The sequence below is a fragment of the Pan troglodytes genome, chromosome 23 (assembly GCF_028858775.2).
Source record: "Pan troglodytes isolate AG18354 chromosome 23, NHGRI_mPanTro3-v2.0_pri, whole genome shotgun sequence".
NCBI classification, from domain to species: Eukaryota; Metazoa; Chordata; class Mammalia; order Primates; family Hominidae; genus Pan; species Pan troglodytes.
Genome location: NC_086016.1, coordinates 32609542 through 32630601, shown reverse-complemented (window position 1 = coordinate 32630601; position 21060 = coordinate 32609542). Strand labels below are relative to the sequence as shown.

Here is a 21060-nt window from a genome sequence, read left to right as displayed (position 1 = left end):
AGCTACTCGGGAGGCTGAGGTGGGAGGATCACTTGAGCCCATGAGGTCAAGGCTGCAGTGAGCCATGATTGCACCACTGCACTCCAACCTGGGTGACAGAGTGCGATGCTGTCTCAGTACATAAATAAATAAAATTAGTTAATGAAACATTTTACTTTTTCTGGTACTAAGCCATCAAAACTTGGTTTATATTTTACAATTACAGCATGTCTCTATGCTTGTTATGACAAGCCACGTTGTCTGGGCTCAAAAGCCTCTGTGGCTCACGGCCACTGGGTTAGTCCTCTCGGGACTAGAGCTTGGTTTGATTCCATGGGAGGACAGAGGGAACAGGGTCTTGTGGCCTGTTTTACTCTCTCCTTCATCTTCACGTCCCCTCTACTCCTCTCTTGAAAATTCACACCCAGCCAACTTCTGTTTTCTTTTTTTGAGACAGAATCTGGCTCTGTCGCCCAGGCTGGAATGCAGTGGTGCCATCTTGGCTCATTGCACCCTCAACCTCCCAGGTTCAAGCAATTCTTGTGCCTCAGCCTCCTGAGTAGCTGGAACTACAGGCGTGGACGACCACGCCCAGCTAATTTTTGTATTTTTAGTAGAGACAGGGTTTCACCACGTTGGCCAGGATGGTCTCAAACTCCTGACCTCAAGTGATCCGCCTGCCTTGGCCTCCCAAAGTGCCAGGTGCCAGGATTGCAAGCATGAGCCACCGCGCCTGGCTGAACTTTTTTCTTGCTTTTCCTAGTGATCTCCGCCTGGCTCTCTTGTGTCAGCCAGAGTGGCCTTTTGGCTCTCCGCCCCCTCTGTCACTCTGCCCAGGGCTTCCATTGGTCCACGGCTGGCACCTTGCATGCCTCCACCTTCAGACTGTGGCTCTCACCCAGGAGCTCTGCACTTGGGACACCCCAGGATCTCCACCCCTGCAGCTCCCAGCTCTGGTGACAGCCTCAGTAATAACACAATTCTGAAATATATTCCTACCAGCCAGCACTTACTGAGCAGGCAACGCCAGACATTCTGCTGACCCAGGGTGCGTCCTCTTATCCTTCCAACCATCTTGAGGGCAGGAACCATTTTGCACATAAGGCTGTCCTATCAGTCAGTGAGCACTGACAGGTCCCAGGCTGTGTTCAAGGTCAGGGGAAGGAGCTTGGGGGTCATTAGACAAAAGCCCTGGGGGTCCTAGAGGGTTGAGCCAGGTTTATTAAAAATTCCTCCATGTTGGCCAGGTGTGGTGGTTCACATCCCTAATCCCAGCACTTTGGGTGGCGGAGGTTGGAGGATTGCTTGAGGCCAGGAGGTCCAGACCAGCCTGGTCAGCATAGCAAAACCCGGTCTCTATTTTATTCAAAATAAGAAAAAGAAAAAAAAAAATTTTTTTTTTTTTTGAGACGGAGTCTCACTCTGTCACCCAGGCTGGAGTGCAGTGGCGCGATCTCGGCTCACTGCAAGCTCCGCCGCCCGGGTTCACGCCATTCTCCTGCCTCAGCCTCCCGAGTAGCTGGGACTACAGGCGCCTGCCACCACGCCCAGCTAATTTTTTGTATTTTCAGTAGAGACGGGTTTTCACCGTGTTAGCCAGGATGGTCTCGATCTCCTCCTGACCTCGTGATCCACCCGCCTCGGCCTCCCAAAGTGCTGGGATTACAGGCGTGAGCCACCGCGCCTGGCCCCCAAAAAAAAACATTAAAAAAAAAAATTTCCTCCATTTTGCTGGAAAGAGGATCTCAGTGTATTCCCTTTCCTGCCACCTGCGAACAGGCGGGAGCCCCCGCAGTAAGGAGGCCTGGAGGTGGCTGCCTCCAGCTGCCCCAGGCCACTCTCCCGGCAGGTCACCTCCCTGTCCCAAGTAGGGTGCGCTTGGTGACCGCAGCAAAAAATCCTGGAGGGGAGGAGAGAACTGGGCGGGGCGGGGCAGGCCCAGTGCCTCTCCCGTCGGGGCGGGACCAACATCTGGCCCAGGAGGCACAACCAGGCGGCAGCGGATACAAGGCCAGGCGGCGGCGGGCGGGCGGACCTGCGCCCTGAGCCTTTCTGCGCCCGCGGGCACCATGAGCGGCCGAGTCGGGGACCTGAGCCCCCAGCAGCAGGAAGCGCTGGCCAGGGTGAGGAGCATCGCGGGCTGGGAGGCTTGAGGAGGGGCCCTGAGCAGCCTGGCACTGCCCAACCCGGCGGAGCCCCCATGGTACAGACTGGAACACCGAGCCTGGAGAGAGCGCCTCTGTTCTGCCCTCTGGTCCAGCGTGCGGTTGTTGAGGCGGCTACGTGCAGCACGCGAGACAGGGGCCCATCTCTGCGTGACCAGGAGCCGAATCCAGTCTTCTGACCTTGCGTGCTCTCCACCACCCGGCCCTGGTCCTTGTTCCCCGGTTGTGGGGGAGGGAGTGGCGCTGCCATCCGGCTGCGGGGGCAGCCTTGGGTAGACAGACTGCTTTTCATGTCCAGGTTGCAACATTTGTTTGTTTGGCTTCTCTTTGTGATTTGTTCTTAGGGCCCAAGCTTCTCTGTAATCTTTTTTTTTTTTTTTTTTTTTTTTGAGATGGAGTCTTGCTCTGTCTTCCAGGCTGGAGTGTAATGGCGCAATCTCGGCTCACTGCAACCTCCACCTCCTGAGTTCAAGCGATTCTCCTGCCTCAGCCTCTCAAGTAGCTGGGGCTACAGATGCCCGCCACCACACCCGACTAATTTTTGTATTTTTAGTAGAGACGGGGTTTCACCATATTGGCCAGGCAGGTCTCTTGGCCAGGCTGGTCTCGAACTCCTGACCTTGTGATCCCAAAGTGCTGGGATTACAGGTGTGAGCCACTGCGCCTGGCCTCATATTTCTAATCCCAAATTTGGATTCACAGATTCACCTTCAAACCCAGCCTTTGCCTTCAGCTCTGTTGGTCCCCAGGGAAGTGAGATCTCCTCTCTCTCAGACCCAACAGATGCCCTGATAAGGCATTCCTGGCTTCTCTTTCAGCCCCTGTCTGTTGACCTCTGCCTCTGTTTTTTTTCCACAAAGCCTCCATTGTCCGGGGCATCAGGCAGTCCACGCTGGCTGAGTGCTCACATATATCTGACACCTGCTCAGAGCCAAGCCTGCTAAGCGTTTTACGTGCACAGACTCCTTTGATTGGCACAAGTTTATTTTTATCCCCATTTCAGAGATAAGGAAACTGAGGCTTAGAGAGGTTTGGTAACTTGCCTCTAAATCTAAACCCCCAAGATGCAGTATCAGGGACAACATTCCTAAAACCGCCTAGCTGGCCTGCATCAGACTCTCCCAGGGATCCTTGTAGAAATAAGGCTGTCAGTCGGGCATGGTGGCTCACGCCTGTGATCCCAGTACTTTGGGATGCCAAGGCGGGCGGATTGTTTGAGCCAAGGAGTTTGAGACCAGCCTGGGCAACATAGCAAGATCCCATCTCTACAAAAAGTACAAAAATTAGCTGGGCATCTTGTGTGCCTGTGGTCCCAGCTACTTGGGAGTCTGAGCTGGGAGGATCTATTGAACCCGGGAGGCACGGGTTGCAGTGAGCCAAGATCACGCAACTACGCTCCAGCTTGGGCGATAGAGTGAGATCCTGTTTCAATAGTAATAATAATAATAATATAAAAATAATAATAAAATAAAAATTAAAAATAAGGATGCCAGGGCCCCACCTTAGACATGTAGAATGGGAGTCCAGTGTGTAGGGCACTCCCAAATTTTGGGAAGGACCCAACTCTTTTTCCTATGTTGGGCTGGAGGGTGCCCTATTTTCAGATGGCAAAGTCGTTCAGGGCAGCACCCTGCATGGTCTTCTGGTGGAGTTGACTGGTGGATGATGTGGGAAGGGTTAGGGGCGGGGTTGGTGGCCCCCGAGGTCATGAGAGCTCCGCCGACCATCAGATCCTCCTCCGCTCAGTTCCGGGAGAACCTCCAGGACCTGCTGCCCATACTGCCCAATGCTGATGACTACTTCCTCCTGCGCTGGCTGCGAGGTGAGGCTTGCAGGGGTCAGGGGAGGCAGAAAGGGAGGGAAGGAAGGAGGGTCTCAGGAGAGGAGTGGGAGACTTTGAGGGAATGGAGCTGTAGAGTAGTAAAGAACACAGGCTTGCCGGGCCCGGTGGCTCACACCTGTAATCCCAGCACTTTGGGAGGCCGAGGCGGGCAGATCACCTGAGGTTGGGAGTTCGAGACCAGCCTGACCAACATGGGGAAACCCTGTCTCTACTAAAAATACAAAATTAGCTGGCGTGGTGGCACATGCCTGTAATCTCAGCTACTCAGGAGGCTGAGGCAGGAGAATCGCTTGAACCCGGGAGGCAGAGGTTGCGGTAAGCCGAGATCCCGCCATTGCACTCCAGCCTCGGCATCAAGAGTGAAGCTCCGTCTCAAAAAAAAAAAAAAACAAAAAAACAAAAAACACAGGGTCTGGAATCAGCCTGCTCTGACTAGAATCTGAGCTCCCCTGTGTATGAGCACAGCACAAAACCCCACTGAGCCTCAGTTTCTTCATCTGTCAAGCAAGGATGAGGCAACAGGTGGGCACAGAGTCCAGGTGAGGTTACAGTTAACAGCCAGGACGTCCTCAGGCCTCTGGCCTGGCCAGCCCTTGGGGCAGATGTTGCAGAGCACTGTTTTCAGTACTTGCCTTTGGGTCTACCTCCAGTTCCCCGAGGACAGGGCTCTGTTGTCCCCTAAAGGAACCGAGGTGCCCTAGTGCACTGAGCAGGTGCCCAGCAAACACTTAAGGAAGTGGATTTAGCGAATGCTAGAGAAGCAATTTCTTCTAGGAATTACAGCAGCAGTCTAAAAAAATAATAATAAGCTAGATGCGATGGCTCATGCTTATAGTCCCAGTGCTTTGGGAGGCTGAGGCAGGCAGATTTCTTGAGCTCAGGAGTTCAAGACCAGCCTGGGCAACATGGCGAAACCTCATCTCTACAAAAAATACAAAAATTAGCCGGGTGAGCTGCCGAGCACCTGTAATCCCAGCTACTCAGGAGGCTGAGGTGAGAGGATCACTTGAGCCTGGGAGGTGGAGGATGCAGTGAGCTGAGATTGTACCACTGCACTCCAGCCTAGGCGACAGAGTGAAACCCCATCTCAAAATAATAATAACAGACACTGCCCCAGAGCTTAGGGAAAAATTCATCTTAACTCATTACACCTCATGGAATGGATTTTGAACTTGAGATGAGTGAGAAGTCAGGAGTCAGCCCGGAAAGCATACATACAGTGCAGGGTTTAAAATGCTGGCTTTGGAATTGGGCAGAGCTGTGACTGAGTTCCAGTGCTAGCATGTGCCCGTGGCAAGCCAGTCATTGTCCCAACCTCACTTTCCTCTTCTGTGTAGTGGGCATAATACTGGTCCCTACCTTCAGGGTGCTGTGAGTCAAATGAGGTCGCAGATGCACACAGTACCTGAGAAAAGGAAGTCCCTACCAGGGACTAATTCTTCCTCTGATTTGTTCTGTCTGTTTTTGTGTTTTTGTTTTTTTTCAATATTTTGGCCAGGCCCTGTGGTTCACGCTTGTAATCCCAGCACTTTGGGAGGCCGAGGCGGGCAGATCACTTGAGGCCAGGAGTTCGAGACCAGCCTGGCCAACATAGTGAAACCCCATTTCTACAAAAATACAAAAATTAGCTGGGTGTGGTGGCACGTGCCTGTAGTTCCAGCTACTCAGGAGGCTAAGGCACGAGAATCACTTGAACCCAGGAGGTGGAGGTTGCAGTGAGTGGAGATCATGCCACTGCACAACAAAGCGAGACTCTGTCTTAAAAAAAAAAAAAGTATATATATATATATATATGCGTGTGTGTGTGTATATATATAACAACTTTAATTTTTAGAATAGTTTTAGATGTTCAGAAAATTGCAAATATAGTGCAAAAAGTTCCCACATACTCTGCACCTAGTTTTCCTTATTATTAACATCTTCTTCTTATGATGATGATGGTACATTTGTTAGAATTAATAAACCAATATGGATACATTATTATTAACTACAGTCCGTATATTATTTGGATTTCCTTCATTTTTCTCTTCCAGGATCCCATCCAGGATCCCACATTATATTTAGTCATCTTGCCCTCCTTAAGCCCCCTTGGCTGTGGCACTTTCTATTTGTTTTTGACAAGGGAATATGGCATTGCCCCCAGCCTGGACCAAAGAAGGAGTTGGGACAGTTGATTTCTTGAAGCCCCTTGATACAGCATCAGCTCTCTCTCTTCCTTTAGTATCTCTTTGGGTTTAAAACCTAGCTTTTGGGGTGCTTGGTGTGCCCTTGATAAAGGAGTGGATTGCAGATACCTAGGCTTCCAGGTCATAGGAAAGAAAAAGGATCCAAGATTGGGAAGGGGGCTGGGTGTCCTGATGCCTCCCACCTCATGCCATGGGTGATGGGACCTGCTGGCATGGCCCCGTTGTCCACTTCAGCATCAGCTCCGCTAGTCCCGGCCTCACTAACCCAAGACCCAGGCAAAGGGGAGGGCTACTGCTGAGGCTGAGCTTGGCAGATGACCCTCTCCCGGGCCTCATGCTGAGGGGCTTTTCCCAACCCTCCTTCTGAAGTTCTTTTCCTTTGTTTTTATTTATTTTTATTTTTATTTTTTGTAGACACAGGGTCACAGGGTCTCACTACATTGCCCAGGCTGGTCTCGAACCCCTGGACCCAAAATGATCCTCCCGCCTCGGCCTCTCAAAGTGCGGGGATTACAGGCATGAGCCACTCTGCCTGACCCCCTCTGTTTTTCCTTAACTTCATCCCACATTTGTCTGTCGGTTCCATTAGTTTCATCTGATGCCAGTTCCATCAGGGTAGGGATGTGCCTGCCCTGGTCCCCTCAGCCTGGCGCATAGTAGGTGTTACTAAAAAAAAAAAAAAAAAAAAAAAAAAAAAAAAAAAAAAAAAAAAAATTCTGTCCTCATATCCCATGAGCATTGCCCAAACCACTGTTTATAGGATAAGAAACCACATTCTGGTTCCTAACTGAAAAATCTCCTATAGCTGGGCACAGTGGCTCACTCCTGTAATCCTGGCACTTTGGGAGGCTGAGGCAGGAGGATTGCTTGACCCAGGAGTTCAAGACCAGCCTGGGCAACATGACGAAACCATATCTCTACAAAAAATTCAAAAGTAAGCCGGGTGTGTTGGTGCATGCTTGTAGTTCCAGCTATTCGGGAGGCTGAGGTAGGAGGATGGCTTGTCTCAAAAAGCAAACAAACAACAAAACAGAAAATCACCTATAAACTGAATCTTTTTTAAGCCTATAAGAGAAGATTATGAACAAATATGCACTAATAAATTTGAAAATCCAAGTGAAGAAAGACACATTTCTAAAAAATAATATATAAGACCAAAATCCAGCAAGAAGAAATAGAAAACGTCATCAGACCAATAAATATTAGAGAAATTGAAATGGCAGCAAAAACTTCCCCTCCCCCAAAACTCAGACTCCAGTGGTTCTACAGATGAATTCCGCCAGAGTTTTAATACCAGTTGGCCGGGCGCGGTGGCTCATGTCTGTAATCCCAGCACTTTGGGAGGCCGAGGCGGGCAGATCACCTGAGGTCGGGAGTTCGAGAAAAGCCTGACCAACATGGAGAAACCCTGTCTCTACTAAAAATACAAAAATTAGCCAGGCATGGTGGTGGGCACCTGCAATCCCGGCTACTCGGGAGGCTGAGGCAGGAGAATCGCTTGAACCCAGGAGGCAGACGTTGCAGTGAGCCAAGATTGTACCATCACACTCCAGGCTGGGAAACAGAGAGAGACTCCGTCTCAAAAAAAAAAAAAACAGTTAATTTCTAGCTCATACGAATTCTTTAAGAACCTATGAGAGAGTGAAAGTTACCTTATAAGGTTTGAGTAAGTTTGATTTCAAAGCTAGATCAGTACAATTTTTTTATTTCATTTTATTATTATCATTTTTTTGAGACAGAATCTTGCTTCATTGCCAAGGATGGAGTGCAGTGGTACAAGTTTGGCTCACTGCAACCTCCACCTCCCAGGTTCAAGTGATTCTCATGCCTCAGCATCCTGACTAGCTGGAATTACAGGCATGAGCCACCACACTCAGCTAATTTTTTGTATTTTTAGTAGAGACAGGGTGTCACCATGTTGGCCAAGCTGGTCTCGAACTCCTGACCTCAAGTGATCTGCCTGCCTTGGCCTCCCAAAGTGCTGGGATTACAGGCAGGAGCCACTGCGCCCAGCTAATACAATTTTTAAAAAAAGAAAATTCTCAGCCTATTTTACTTATGAATGTAGATATAAAGAAGTCTAAATCAGGCCAGGTGCGGTGGCTCACACCTGTAATCCCAGCACTTTGGGAGGCCGAAGCAGGCGGATCACCTGAGGTCATGAGTTCCAGACCAGCCTGGCCAACATGGTGAAACCCCATCAGTTAAAAAAAAAATAGTAGTCTAAATCAATATTATGTAGTAGAATCCAATAAGGCATTAAAATTATGCAGCATGACTGGCCGGGCGCGGTGGCTCACACCTGTGATCCCAGCACTTTGGGAGGCCGAGGCGAGCAGATCATGGGGTCAGGAGATCAAGACCATCCTGGCTAACATGGTGAAACCCCGTCTCTAGTAAAAATACAAAAAAAAATTAGCTGGGCATGGTGGCGGGTGCCTGTGGTCTCAGCTACTCAGGAGGCTGAGGCAGGAGAATGGCGTGAACCCGGGAGGCGGAGCTTGCAGTGAGCCGAGATCGCGCCACTGCACTCCAGCCTGGGCGACAGAGCGAGACTCCATCAAAAAAATAATAATAATAATAATAATTATGCAGCGTGACCAAGGGAAGTTTATCTTAGGTGTGCAAGAATAGTTCAACAACAGAATATCTATCGGTGTCATTGAAAACATTAATGAGTGCTAGAAATGAGAAATTATGTGGCTATCTCAATTAATGCAGATAGAGCATTTGAAAAGGTTCAAATCCTACTTATAAGACAAAATGAAAGTCTTACCAATCTAGGGATAGAAAGGAGTTTCCTTGACTTGGTAATGGTTACGTAGCAAAAATCCTCTGACAAATGTTAACACTTATTAGAGGATTTTAGATGCATTTTCTTTAAGATCAGGAACAAGGAAAGAATCAATCAATCAACATTACTGTTTAAATGTAGAACTGGAGACCTTTGCCAATGTTACATGGAAAGAAAAAATGTCAATTGGTAGAAAGACTAGAAGGAAAGAGTTAAAATATTTGCAGAGAAATTGCTTGTCTCCCTTGAAAACCAACTGGATCAACAGAAAACCTCTAGAATTTAAGAGAAAATTCAGCAATATTGCCAGATATAAAAATCAGTAGCGGGCAGGGCATGGTGGCTCACACCTGTAATCCCAGCACTTTGGGAGGCCAAGGCAGGCAGATCGCTTGAAGTTAGGAGTTCAAGACCAACCTGGCTAATAAAAATACAAAAATTAGCCAGGCATGGCGGTGCATGCCTGTAGTCCCAGCTACTCAGGAGGCTGAGGCACGAGAATTGCCTGGACCTGGGAGGTGGAGGTTGCAGTGAGCTGAGATCTGCACTCCAGCCTGGGTGACAGAGTAAGACTCTGTCTCAAAAAAAAAAAAAAAAAAAAAAAAGATAATGAAAAGTCAGATACCATTCAAAACAGCAACAAAGCCCATAAAATACCCAGGAGTTTAACCTAGAACACACAAGACCTGTACAGCAAAAATCTTAAAATCTCTGAAGTATATAGAACTGCCCTGTTCAGTTTGATCACCTGTAGCCACATATAACTGTAACGATTAAATTAAATTAAAACTCCAGGTCCTCAATCACACTTGCCACGTTTCTATTGCTCCGTAGCCTCAGGCAGCTAGCGGCTACCATAATGAGCAGCTCAGGTATAGGACATTTCCATCATCACAGAACGTTCTCTTTGACAGAATTGACACAGAAGATGATTTTAATAAATATATAGCCCAGAGCAAAGATCGCATAGGTGAACTTGGTGGCTTGTCTTCAAATATTTGCAGAATTGCCACATTGACAAGAGATAACATGTATTTGTTTGACCTCTGATAATGGGGCTGGAATCATCACAGGGCAGATTTGGGTTCAGTCAAAGCTGCTGAGGAATGGAATGGTAATGTCTTCTGTGGTAATGAACTCTCCATCATGGGAGATAATCAAGGCTGAGCTGTTGCATTGGGGGTTCTTTCTTTTTTTTTTTTTTTTTCAGACAGGGTCTCACTCAGTCACCCAGGCTGGAGTGCAGTAGTGCGATCTTCGCTTACTGCAGCTTCCTTCTCCTGGGTTCAAGTGATTCTTGTGCCTCAGCCTCCCGAGTAGCTGGGACTACAGGTGTGCACCACCACGCCTAGCTAAGTTTTGTGTTTGTTGTTGTTGTTGTTGTTGTTTGAGATGAAGTCTTGCTGTTGTCCCCCAGGCTGGAGTGCAATGACGCGATCTCGGCTCACTGCAACCTCTGCCTCCTGGGTTCAAGCAATTCTCCTGCCTCAGCCTCCTGAGTAGCTGGGATTACAGGCACCTGCCGCCATGCCCAGCTGATTTTTGTATTTTTAGTAGAGACAGGGTTTCACCATATTGCCCAGGCTGGTCTTGAACTCCTGACCTCAAGTGATCTGCCCGCCTTGGTCTCCCAAAGTGCTGGAATTACAGGTGTGAGCCACCACACCTGGCCGGGAGTGACTTCTGGAACTGTTTCATGATCAGAGCAGAGGAGGCCTGGATAGCATCTAAGATCCCTTCCATTTGAAAATCTCTGACCCCGCATATTGTTTCAGCTCTGGGAGTGGACAAATTCCTCAGTGAGCCAGGGGTCTCAGAGAGCAACAGTCAAAGCATTTCTAAAATAGAGCATCATGTTTTCAATTAAAGTGTGTCTATTTCTTCAAAATAGGTAATCATGATAGCTACTGTTTATTGAGAACCTACTGTGAGCCAGGTATTGGGCCAAACACTTTCTATACATTATCTCATGTTGTTCTTTGAATAACTGAAACAGATAGTGTTCTCATTTAACTGATTAAAAAACTAAGGCTCAGAGAAGGTAAGTGACTTGCTCAAGGTTTCACAGGAAATAAAAGGGCAACACTAGACTTTAAGCCCCAGTCTGTGTGAATCCAAACCCCATGCTCCCCACCACCCCTAACACTGTGCAGGTGGTGGGGGGGGTGTCTCTGCTTCCTGAGGGACATCAAATACAGGCTAGATTGGCCTCCAGAAGGTTGTAGGAAGACTGGAAACTGAAATCAAGGGCTCTCCAGTCTTCTAGAGGATTAAAGATCCTTAACTTGTTAAAAAACATTTCTAGGTCAGGCACAGAGGCTCGCGCCTGTAATTCCAACACTTTGGGAAGCTGAGGTGGGAGGACTGCTTGAGGCCAGGAGTTCAAGACCAGCCTGGGCAACATAGCAAGATCCCTATCTCTACCAAAAAAAAAAAAATCTAAAAAAAATTAGCCAGGCATGGTGGTGTGGCCCTGTAGTCTCAGCTACTCAGGAGGCTGGGGTAGGAGGATCACCTGGGCCAGAGGCCACAGTAAGCTATGATCACATCACTGCACTCTGGCCTGGGCAACAGAACCAAGACTCTGTCTCAAAAAATAAACACACAAACAAACAACCATTTCTAGATGTTCAATGTATTATTGGGGTGTCAGGAAAAGGCTGGGGACACCTTAGCTGTTTCCTCATGAGTTTTTAGGGAAGGGCTCTTTCTGGATCTAGCCTTGAGCTTCTATTTACCTCCTCTTCTTGCAGCTCGAAACTTTGACCTGCAGAAATCCGAAGACATGCTCCGAAGGGTAAGGATCTGTGATCCCTACTGCCCTGCCTTCCATGCACCGTGACCCAGGGATTCGCTGCAAAAGGGTAGAGACTCTGGCCCTGTCCCATTCTCCTGTTCCTTCTTTCTTCCTCCCCCGATCTCTTTCTGCATCAGACCCAAGTCCCCCCAGCCCACCTCCTGTCCCCACGCCCTGAGAGCCTGGGTACTGTGGTGGGATCTTGGTGGCTGTGGGCAGAGGGACCTAGCCTGGTGTCCTCAGGTTCCTGCAAAATCCTATAGCTCCTGCTGTGTTCCTGCAGCACATGGAGTTCCGGAAGCAACAAGACCTGGACAACATTGTCACATGGCAGCCCCCTGAGGTGAGCCTCGAGCAGCATCCCCCAGGCCATCTGAGGCCCCTCACCCCTGACATCTCCCACCTACCACGTCCAGCCACCTGATGGAGTAGGGACCCAGCCTGGTGAGCTGGATTGAGTCAGGACCTTACCCACACTTCCAGGTCATCCAGCTGTATGACTCGGGTGGTCTTTGTGGCTACGACTACGAAGGCTGCCCTGTGTACTTCAACATCATTGGGTGCCTCGACCCCAAGGGTCTCCTGCTGTCAGCCTCCAAGCAGGATATGATCCGGAAGCGCATCAAGGTCTGTGAGCTGCTGTTGCATGAGTGTGAGCTGCAGACTCAGCAGGTGAGCAGCGGGGGTGGGGCTGGGTCTCATCTGTCTACAGGGTGGCACCAGGACCAGAGAAGGGTGGCACCCTGCCCCTCCCCAGCCCTCAGCACCCAGGGCTCTGGTGGAATGTGGGCTTCTCCCACCCTTACCCACCCGTAAAAGTGAGGTGTTGTCCATCTGTCTGGAAAACACTGTGGGCTGCCAGAGGGTGGGATGGCAGGAAGGTGGGGAGAGGTGCCCAAGTCTCTCTGGCCAGGATCTCCTGGCTGGAGCTGTCGTCTGACCTATATGACTCTGTCCCAAGCAGCTGGGCAGGAAGATCGAGATGGCGCTGATGGTGTTTGACATGGAGGGGCTGAGCCTGAAACACCTGTGGAAGCCAGCTGTGGAGGTCTACCAGCAGGTAAGGTGGGTGGCTGGCTTGGGGCTGGTGTGGGCAGTGGCTCCCAGCTGTGAGCCCTAGCTGTGAATTGATGTGAGAATCCAGTGAGATAGAGGGGTGGGGATGCCCTGCAGGGGCTCCACAGACCAGCCAATGATGCTGGCCTAGAGACCACCCTCCACGGAGAAAGGGGAGCAAGATTAACACAAAGAGGCCAGGCGCGGTGGCTCACGCCTGTCATCCCAGCACTTTGGGAAGCCAAGGTGGGAAGATTCCTTGAGCAGGAGTTCAGGATCAGCCTGAGCAACACAGTGAGATGTCATCTCTACCAACAATAATAATAGTCCTAGATACTTGGGTGGCTGAGGCGGGAGGATCTCTTGAACCCAGGAATTCAAGGTCGCAGTGACCTGTGATTGTGCCACTATACTCCACCTTGGGAGACAGAGTGAGACCCTGTCTCGAGAACAAATCAACAAACAAAAAAAGAATTAACAGAGAGGAAGAGGCACATGCTTGTGGGGAAGGTAGGATGGGCCAGGGATGGGCCTCTTGTCTCAGCAGCATCAGAGGCCACAGAAACCCATGGGCGGGAGGTGATGGAACAGAGCCCCAACCAGACTCATCTTGACTCCACAGTTTTTTAGCATCCTGGAAGCAAATTATCCTGAGACTCTGAAGAATTTAATTGTTATTCGAGGTAAGCCCATGACCGGGATGACCTCCTGGGGAGGGAGAAGCAGGAATTGGGGGTACAGTAGGTAAGCCGTGGAGTTAAAGGCTTCTTCACCCATCCTTTGTGAAGAACCAGGTTTTGTGTGGTTGGTTTCTGGTTAGTTAGTTAGTTATTGAGATGGAGTCTCCCTCTGTCACCCAGGCCGGAGTGCAGTGGCACGATATTGGCTCACTGCAACCTCCGCCTCCTGGGTTCAAGCAATTCTCCTGCCTCAGCCTTCCTAGTAGCTGGGATTACAGGTGCCCGCCACCATGCCTGGCTAATTTTTATATTTTTAGTAGAGATGGGGTTTCCCCATGTTGGCCAGGCTGGTTTTGAACTCCTGATCTCAAGTCATCCAGCCACTTCGGCCTCCCACAGTGCTGGGATTATAGATGTGAGCCACCGCACCCGGCCTCTGGCTTTACTTTTTAGTTTCAGTCCTTCACAGACTGATATTTTTGTAATATACAAAATCATGCACTGGTATGTTGCAGCAATGTCAAGTTATAAGTTTCTAAATGTTTACTGTTACTTACTTATGTCAGTGTGGGCTGGGAACAGATAGTCCATGGACCACACTAGTGGATGGACACACTTTGAGCGGGAATGGTCCCTGGCTGCCCTGGTGATGTCATGTGTTCCAGAGTCAGAGGATCTGGTTCAAATCTAACTAGCTCTATGATTTTATCCAAGTCTACTTAACCTCACTGAGCCTCAGTTTTCCCATTCTGTAAGATGGGGATACAATAGCCCCCTCCCCAAAGATAACTATAAGGTTAAATGAAACAGTGTGTGGAGAAGATGGAGCACAGAGCTTGGCCCACAGACAGTGCTCAGTTGAGTGTGAGCAATTCAGGGCAGGACAGGAAGTCTCATGTAGATGTCACACCCAAGAAGATTCCAGACAACCTGGAGTGTGGAAAAGAAGAGATACTGTTGGGGAATCAATATTGCTGACCCTAGAGCCAGCTTGTGCCCAACCCCTTACAACTGGGTTGGGGAGACAGCCATTTTTCTTTTTCTTTTCTTTTTTTTTTTTTTTTTGAGATGGAATCTCACTCTCTCACCCAGGCTGGAGTGCAGTGGCGTGATCTTGGCTCACTGCAACCTCTGCCTCCCAGGTTCAAGCAATTCTTGTGCCGCTGCCACCCGAGTAGCCAGGATTACAAGCATGCACCACTACGCTCAGCTAATTTTTGTATTTTTAGTAAAGACGGGGTTTCACCATGTTGGCCAGGCTGGTCTTGAACTGCTGGCTTCAAGTGATCTGCCTGCCTCAGCCTCCCAAAGTGCTGGGATTTCAGGCATGAGCCACTGCGCCTGGCCTGAGACAACCATTTATTGAAAGCCAGGAACTGTGCCAGGTGTTATACATACATTATTTCACCTTCATTTTCCAGTTAACTGCACTAAGACTTAGAGAGGGTGGGTAACTTGCTGAAGGTCACACAGTAGAGAGTGACAGAATCCATATCTGTCCACCTCCTGTCCAGCACCTGCTCTTGGCTGTGGCTCTGTATCCCCACGTCCTTTCTGGTCCAGCTTCTCAAGAGATTTACATGTGTTTCAGCCCCAAAACTGTTCCCCGTGGCCTTCAACTTGGTCAAGTCGTTCATGAGTGAGGAGACACGCAGGAAGATTGTGATTCTGGGAGGTGAGCGACTTGGCCCCCTGGTTGTGTCCATCTGCCTGGGAAGCAGAGGTCAATGCTAAAGACCCTGCTTCTCCCTGGCTCGTCCTCTACTCGGGCACTACCCCTGGCCTGACCCTGGTGAGCCTCCACACACACGGGCAATGCCTTGGGTCCTAGACCATGGGCTGGGAGCCACATAAAGGTCTTGGGTACTCTTAGGAGTAGGCGCCCAGGGGAGCACGCCCAGGACATATCAGGTTCCCTCACCAGGCTCAGCCCCCTCTGCCCTCTGTTGAGTCTCCTGAGTCCCTTTGGAGTCCCTCTCTTGTTCCCACGCAGACAACTGGAAGCAGGAGCTGACAAAATTCATCAGCCCCGACCAGCTGCCCGTGGAGTTTGGGGGGACCATGACTGACCCCGATGGCAACCCCAAGTGCCTGACCAAGGTACAGGGTGCCCAGAGGATGGGGAAGGAGGGGAGAAGCTGTGATCTAGTGCTCACACACCCCCTTCACCCACAGATCAACTACGGGGGTGAGGTGCCCAAGAGCTACTACCTGTGCGAGCAGGTGAGGCTACAGTATGAGCACACGAAGTCCGTGGGCCGCGGCTCCTCCCTGCAGGTGGAGAACGAGATCCTGTTCCCGGGCTGTGTGCTCAGGTAGGGATGGCAGCCACTCTACACCTGGGCACATCTGGGAGGGGCCTGGAGCCCAGGCAGGGGGTCGCCAATGGGGCTCTATCCACTGCAGGTGGCAGTTTGCCTCAGATGGTGGGGACATCGGCTTTGGGGTTTTCCTGAAGACCAAGATGGGGGAGCGGCAGAGTGCTAGGGAGATGACAGAGGTGCTGCCCAGCCAGCGCTACAATGCCCACATGGTGCCTGAGGATGGGAGCCTCACCTGCCTCCAGGCTGGCGTCTGTAAGAGCTGCAGGGTTTACTGGAATTGTTTTCCCTGCCAGTCTCCCCTCTGCTTGCCCTCTCTTTCCAGCTCTCGGGAGGGTGGGGGGATCTCTGTAAGCTCCAGGGGAGCCGGCTTTGGGGCCATGGATCAGATGAGTGGCCCCTACCTGTAGGTATGAGGGCAGAGATTCATTGTGGGGGAAGAGCTGGTATTCAGAACCTAGGGCCTTGGGCTCAGCTCCTAAGAAGCCCCTATACCGGGATCACTGGACTAAGAGACAGGTAAGTAAGAGGCCATGGACTTAGAGTCAGGGGTCTTGGCAAGGGGACCACCCAGTTGCATGAACCACCCCATTCCAGGAGTCCCAAAGAGGTGACTTCCTCCAGGTGCTTATCATTCACCCCCAGGCCTTCCAGGCCAGATGCAGCTCAGTCAGCTTTACCAGAAGTAGCATTGCTCAGGGACACCACTGCCCTTCCACATCTATTGGGAACAGAGCTAGGAGAAGGGGAACCCAAGGTTGATTTCCTATGGAGGAGAAGGGTGTGGCTTATGCTTAAGTCAACACATTACCTTGTTTCATTTTGTGGAAAGGGAGCATTAGGAGAGTAGAGACAGACAAGTCTGCACGACTCATCACACCTGAGTTCACGTTGGACCTTGGCATTGAAGGACATGCCTTCTGTGAGACGGAAAGCGGCTTCTGTAGCCCAGCCCATTCCTCCTGGGGTAGCAGGGCTCCTCCCTGGGTTGGGACATCTGGATAAAGGAATCCCAGTACCTCCCCTCCCTTGCTCTGTGACCGCTGAAAGATCATATCACCTCTCCAAGCCTCAGTTTTCTCCTCCGTAAAATGAGGATGACATTGCCTTCCACATGGGGCTGCTTTGAGGATTCAGGGGCTATAATGTGTGATGGAATCCATGGTGCATGGAGAGGCCCAAGAGCTACCTGTGCAACCGCAACTAGGCGAGGACGCAGTACGAGCATACTGTGTCCGTGGGCCACAGCTCCTCCCTGCAGGTGGAGCTCAAGATCCCGTTCCCAGGCCGCCTGCTCCCTGGCTGTGTGCTGTTCTATATGCTGATGACCATCATGATTCCTTCATGTAGCGCAAGCCACCATGGAGATGGCAGCGAGCAATGGGCTTAGGGCTGGGCACAGGCTGGCCCTCAGGCCCCACCCACTGTCCTGGACAGCTCATTTCCAAGGGTTCCAGGGATGCAGGACGTTCCAGGGATGCAGCTCATTCCCAAGGGTTCCAGGGATGCACCCATGCAGGGCTGGCTCTTCCTGCCGATGTGCGGGGTTTGTGCTCCCTGATCACCTCTCCATCACTGCAGATGTCCTGCGCTTCGACAACACCTACAGCCGGATGCATGCCAAGAAGCTCAGCTACACTGTGGAGGTGCTGCTTCCCGACAAGGCCTCTGAGGAGACGCTGCAGAGTCTCAAGGCGATGAGACCCTCCCCAACACAGTGAAGACCCCAGCCACCTCTACCTGTGCGCTCCAACCCCTTCACACCCACCCCTCTGACCCCTGCCTTCCCAGGCAGGGTGGTGCTGAAGGTGGCTGCAGAGAGCCACTTGTCCCACGTCACCATTTCATCTCATTGTAGGCTCACCTGGCACAGTGGCCAAGCAGGAAGGGGCCACAAGTGCATAGCCCATGCTGAAGATTCAGACAGGAACCTCTTTCCCTGTTCCCAGAGAATGCGGCTGAGAATGAGAACGCTGAAGATGATCCAGTCCACTGAGGATGGGTCCTGCTTGCAGAAGCTGCCCTTTCACCCATCTTGACAAGATCCAGCCACCCAGGACTCACCCATGCCTGGTGTTCCAGCTTCAGGGGGTGTGCGTGGTTCCCAGGTCCTGTGGACATCACAGCTTCAGGCCTGAAGAGCAGAGAAGCCCCATTCTCTGCATGTAGGAGGTCAGCAGGGGTGGGCAGGCCCAGCTGGAGGCAGCTGGGTGAGGGTCCTGGTTCCTGCAGAGCACTGGGGCCCATCCAAGTTTGTTCTGCCACCACTGGATGGAAAATTGGAAATGGACTGGGCGTGGTGGCTCATGCCTATAATCCCAGCAGTTTGGGAGGCTGAGTTGGGCAGATCACCTGAGGTCAGGAGTTCGGGACCAGCCTGGGCAACATGGTGAAACCCTGTCTCTACTAAAAATACAAAAATTAGCCGGGCATGGTGGTGTGCGCCTGTAATCCCAGCTACTCAGGAGGCTGAGGCAGGAGAATCGCTTGTACCCAGGAGGCGGAGGTTGTAGTGAGCTGAGATCGTGCCACTGCACTCCAGCCTGGGCAACAGAGCCAGACTCCGTCTCTAAACAAACAAACAAACAAATAAATAAAGAACATTGGACATGGAGAGGTGGGGCCTGGCATGGGTAACCATCAGAGGAAAAAGCCATGCTCAGCCTTCCAGTTGAGTGGGTAACGACTGAGTCTCCAGGGAATTCCCAGTGACCTCCCCTCCACACCTGCTGTGATCCTGCCAACATTTAGCTTTGGTTCTCTGGGCAGCTGCACCATTCATGAGTACATATACGTAGAGTCTGAACAGGTGCTCTGCTGCTAGAAACAGTAAACCATCTAGATTAAACTCCTAAAGCCAGTGCCACGAGGCATTCCTGTTCCAACTGGGTGTTTGAGCAGGTTGGCAAAAAAAAAAAAGGCTGTGCTGGCTCCAAGGAGATGGCCTGGGCTGTCGGGCAAGAGTCACAGGACATCCCCATGTCCAGGGGCTGCCTCTGCATCGGAGATGTGATAGGCATCCCCACTACCCTGTTGCACTGCGTGGCCACGCTGTCTGCTGCTTCCCCAGATGCAGTGATATTTGGAGTGCCCAGAGGCACTTGGGCTTCCATGGCAGGCTGTGGCCAACTGGAGCTGGGAGGACCCTGTGCTAAATTTCACAAGGCCCACCGGTTGTCATGATGGGGGATTGTAATGCCTCACTTCAGCTTTGACATCCTCTGCCTTGATGTCCTCTGCCTAAAAACCAGGGGTTCCTAGACTTGAACTCTGATTCTTGCCCGTGTAACTACCTACAGCCGATTTTCCATCAGCACAGCCTTGTCTGGTTTCCTTGCAGGTAGCAAGGATTGCTCTGCCCCATGCACAAGTGTTTCCTGAGACTCTGATCACAGGGCTGTGATCACAAATACGGGCTGGCTGCGGGGGTGGCAAACAAAAATGGGGTCAGGTGCAGGCACTAGTAACTGAATTGCAGTGAGCAGTGATCGCCTGCAGAGGTGAGAGCAGAATCTCCTACCAGTTCAGGAGGGGAGGGGCACACTGGGAGCTCAGCAGGGAGCAGGGGCACATGTCCTCAGCAACCCATTTCCAATTCTTTTTTTTCTTTTCTTTTCTGAGATAGAGTCTCTGTTGCCTAGACTGGAGTACAGTGGCGCGATCTCAGCTCACTGCAACATTCACCTCCCAGGTTCAAGTGATTCTCCCACCTCAGCCTCCCGAGTAGCTGGGACTACAGACATGCACCACCACACCTGGCTGATTTTTGTATTTTTAGTAGAGATGGGGTTTCACCATGTTGGCCAGGCTGGTCTCAAACCCCTGACCTCAAGTGATCTGCCTGGCTCAGCCTCCCAAAGTGCTGGGATGACAGGTATGAGCCACCATGCCTGGCCTCCATGTCTGATTTTTAACACTGTCACTTTTTTACAAAACTGAAAAAAAAAAGTCACCCAGAGAGGGGCAGTGGCTTGCCCTAAGTTTGTTTCTTCATTTATTCACTCACTGATATTAATTTAATTTAATTTAATTTTTTAAAAGTAGAGACAGGCCGGGCGCGGTGGCTCACGCCTGTAATCCCAGCACTTGGGGAGGCCGAGGTGGGCAGATCACGAGATCGGGAGATCGAGACCATCCTGGCTAACACGGTGAAACCCCGTCTCTACTAAAAATACAAAAAATTAGCTGGGCGTGATGGCAGGCACCTGTAGTCCCAGCTACTCGAGAGGCTGAGGCAGGAGAATGACGTGAATCCCGAGGCAGAGCTTGCAGTGAGGCGAGATCACGCCACTGCACTCCAGCCTGGGCGACAGAGCAAGACTCCGTCTCAAAAAAAAAAAAGAAAAAGAAGTAGAGACAGGGGTCTTGCTATGTTGCCCAGGCTGGTCTTGAACTTCTAGGCTCAAGCCATCCTCCCTGCCTCAGCTTCCCAAAGTGTTGAGGTCACAGGTGTGAGCCACTGAGCCCGGCCTGCTTTTGGGTGTTTATTGAGTATCTGCCCAGCACCAGGCATGGCAGACTCTGGGGACACCGAGGACCCTGGGCTGACCCAACTGTATTAACCGGAGGTTTGCGCTCATGGAGGGAGGGAGGTGGAAGTGACACCAGTGATCAGTTATCAAGTGGGTGCATTGTCACCATGCATGCTTGGTTGGGGGCAAGAGCCAAACTCTGGGGGAGCACCCAGCCAAGAAACCTGACAAGGGGTCACGTATGCTTTGTCCAAGGAGGAGGTGACCCTGAAGGGAGAGCTGTCGGATGTGCGGGATGACGGCAGGCAAGCCTTCCAGACAGGAATGGGGGGTGGGCAGTCAGTGGGGCAGGGGTGTCAGAGGCCAAAGGAAAGCTGGAAGGGCTCTCCCAGCCTGGGGCAACGCTGGTAGCAACTCACTGGTATTTCCTATTTCTTCATGGATAACTGTGTACACATTAAATAGTTATTAATAATTAATAAAACCATTTTATAATGCCGGTTACAAAACAGCCGTGTAGTTTGTCAGGAAAGAATGGCAAATCTTGGCAGGAGGCCACAGATCAAAACTCTTGCTCAAAATGAGGCAATTGGAAATACCCAGGCCTCACCTGTCCAGATAATGGAGGTGGGACCTGCTCTCCCCAGCCCATCTCCTCCCTGGAAGTCCCCACAGTCTTTGGGGAGAAGCAGGTGAGGAGGGCAGCAGGTCAAGGACCCATGGGCGTGTTTTCCTTTTTTTTTTTTTTTTTTTTTAGATAGGGTCTT

The 21060-nt window shown here is 50.9% G+C and overlaps 1 protein-coding gene across 15 annotated transcripts; it reads left to right on the top strand.

Moving 5' to 3' along the window:
• The first annotated feature begins 1903 nt into the window (after positions 1 to 1903).
• On the top strand, positions 1904 to 20802 carry SEC14L4 (SEC14 like lipid binding 4). Of its 15 annotated transcripts, none has more exons than XM_063808090.1 (13): positions 1912 to 2102; positions 2561 to 3966; positions 11721 to 11764; positions 12048 to 12107; positions 12248 to 12436; positions 12726 to 12824; positions 13443 to 13503; positions 15092 to 15175; positions 15494 to 15600; positions 15676 to 15815; positions 15907 to 16076; positions 17403 to 17563; positions 17771 to 20802. In XM_063808090.1, exons 2-12 carry the CDS (start codon positions 3660 to 3662, stop codon positions 17540 to 17542), a joined length of 1401 nt encoding a protein of 466 aa, XP_063664160.1. In that variant the 5' UTR covers positions 1912 to 2102; positions 2561 to 3659; the 3' UTR covers positions 17543 to 17563; positions 17771 to 20802. The 15 variants fall into 15 exon arrangements, 13 of the variants coding, with proteins under 13 accessions (XP_063664157.1, XP_063664161.1, XP_009436443.1 ...); XM_063808089.1 differs by having other exon boundaries at positions 17680 to 20802; XM_063808087.1 differs by lacking the exons at positions 17403 to 17563; positions 17771 to 20802 and adding an exon at positions 16654 to 17197 and having other exon boundaries at positions 1904 to 2102.
• The last annotated feature ends 258 nt before the right edge of the window (positions 20803 to 21060 follow it).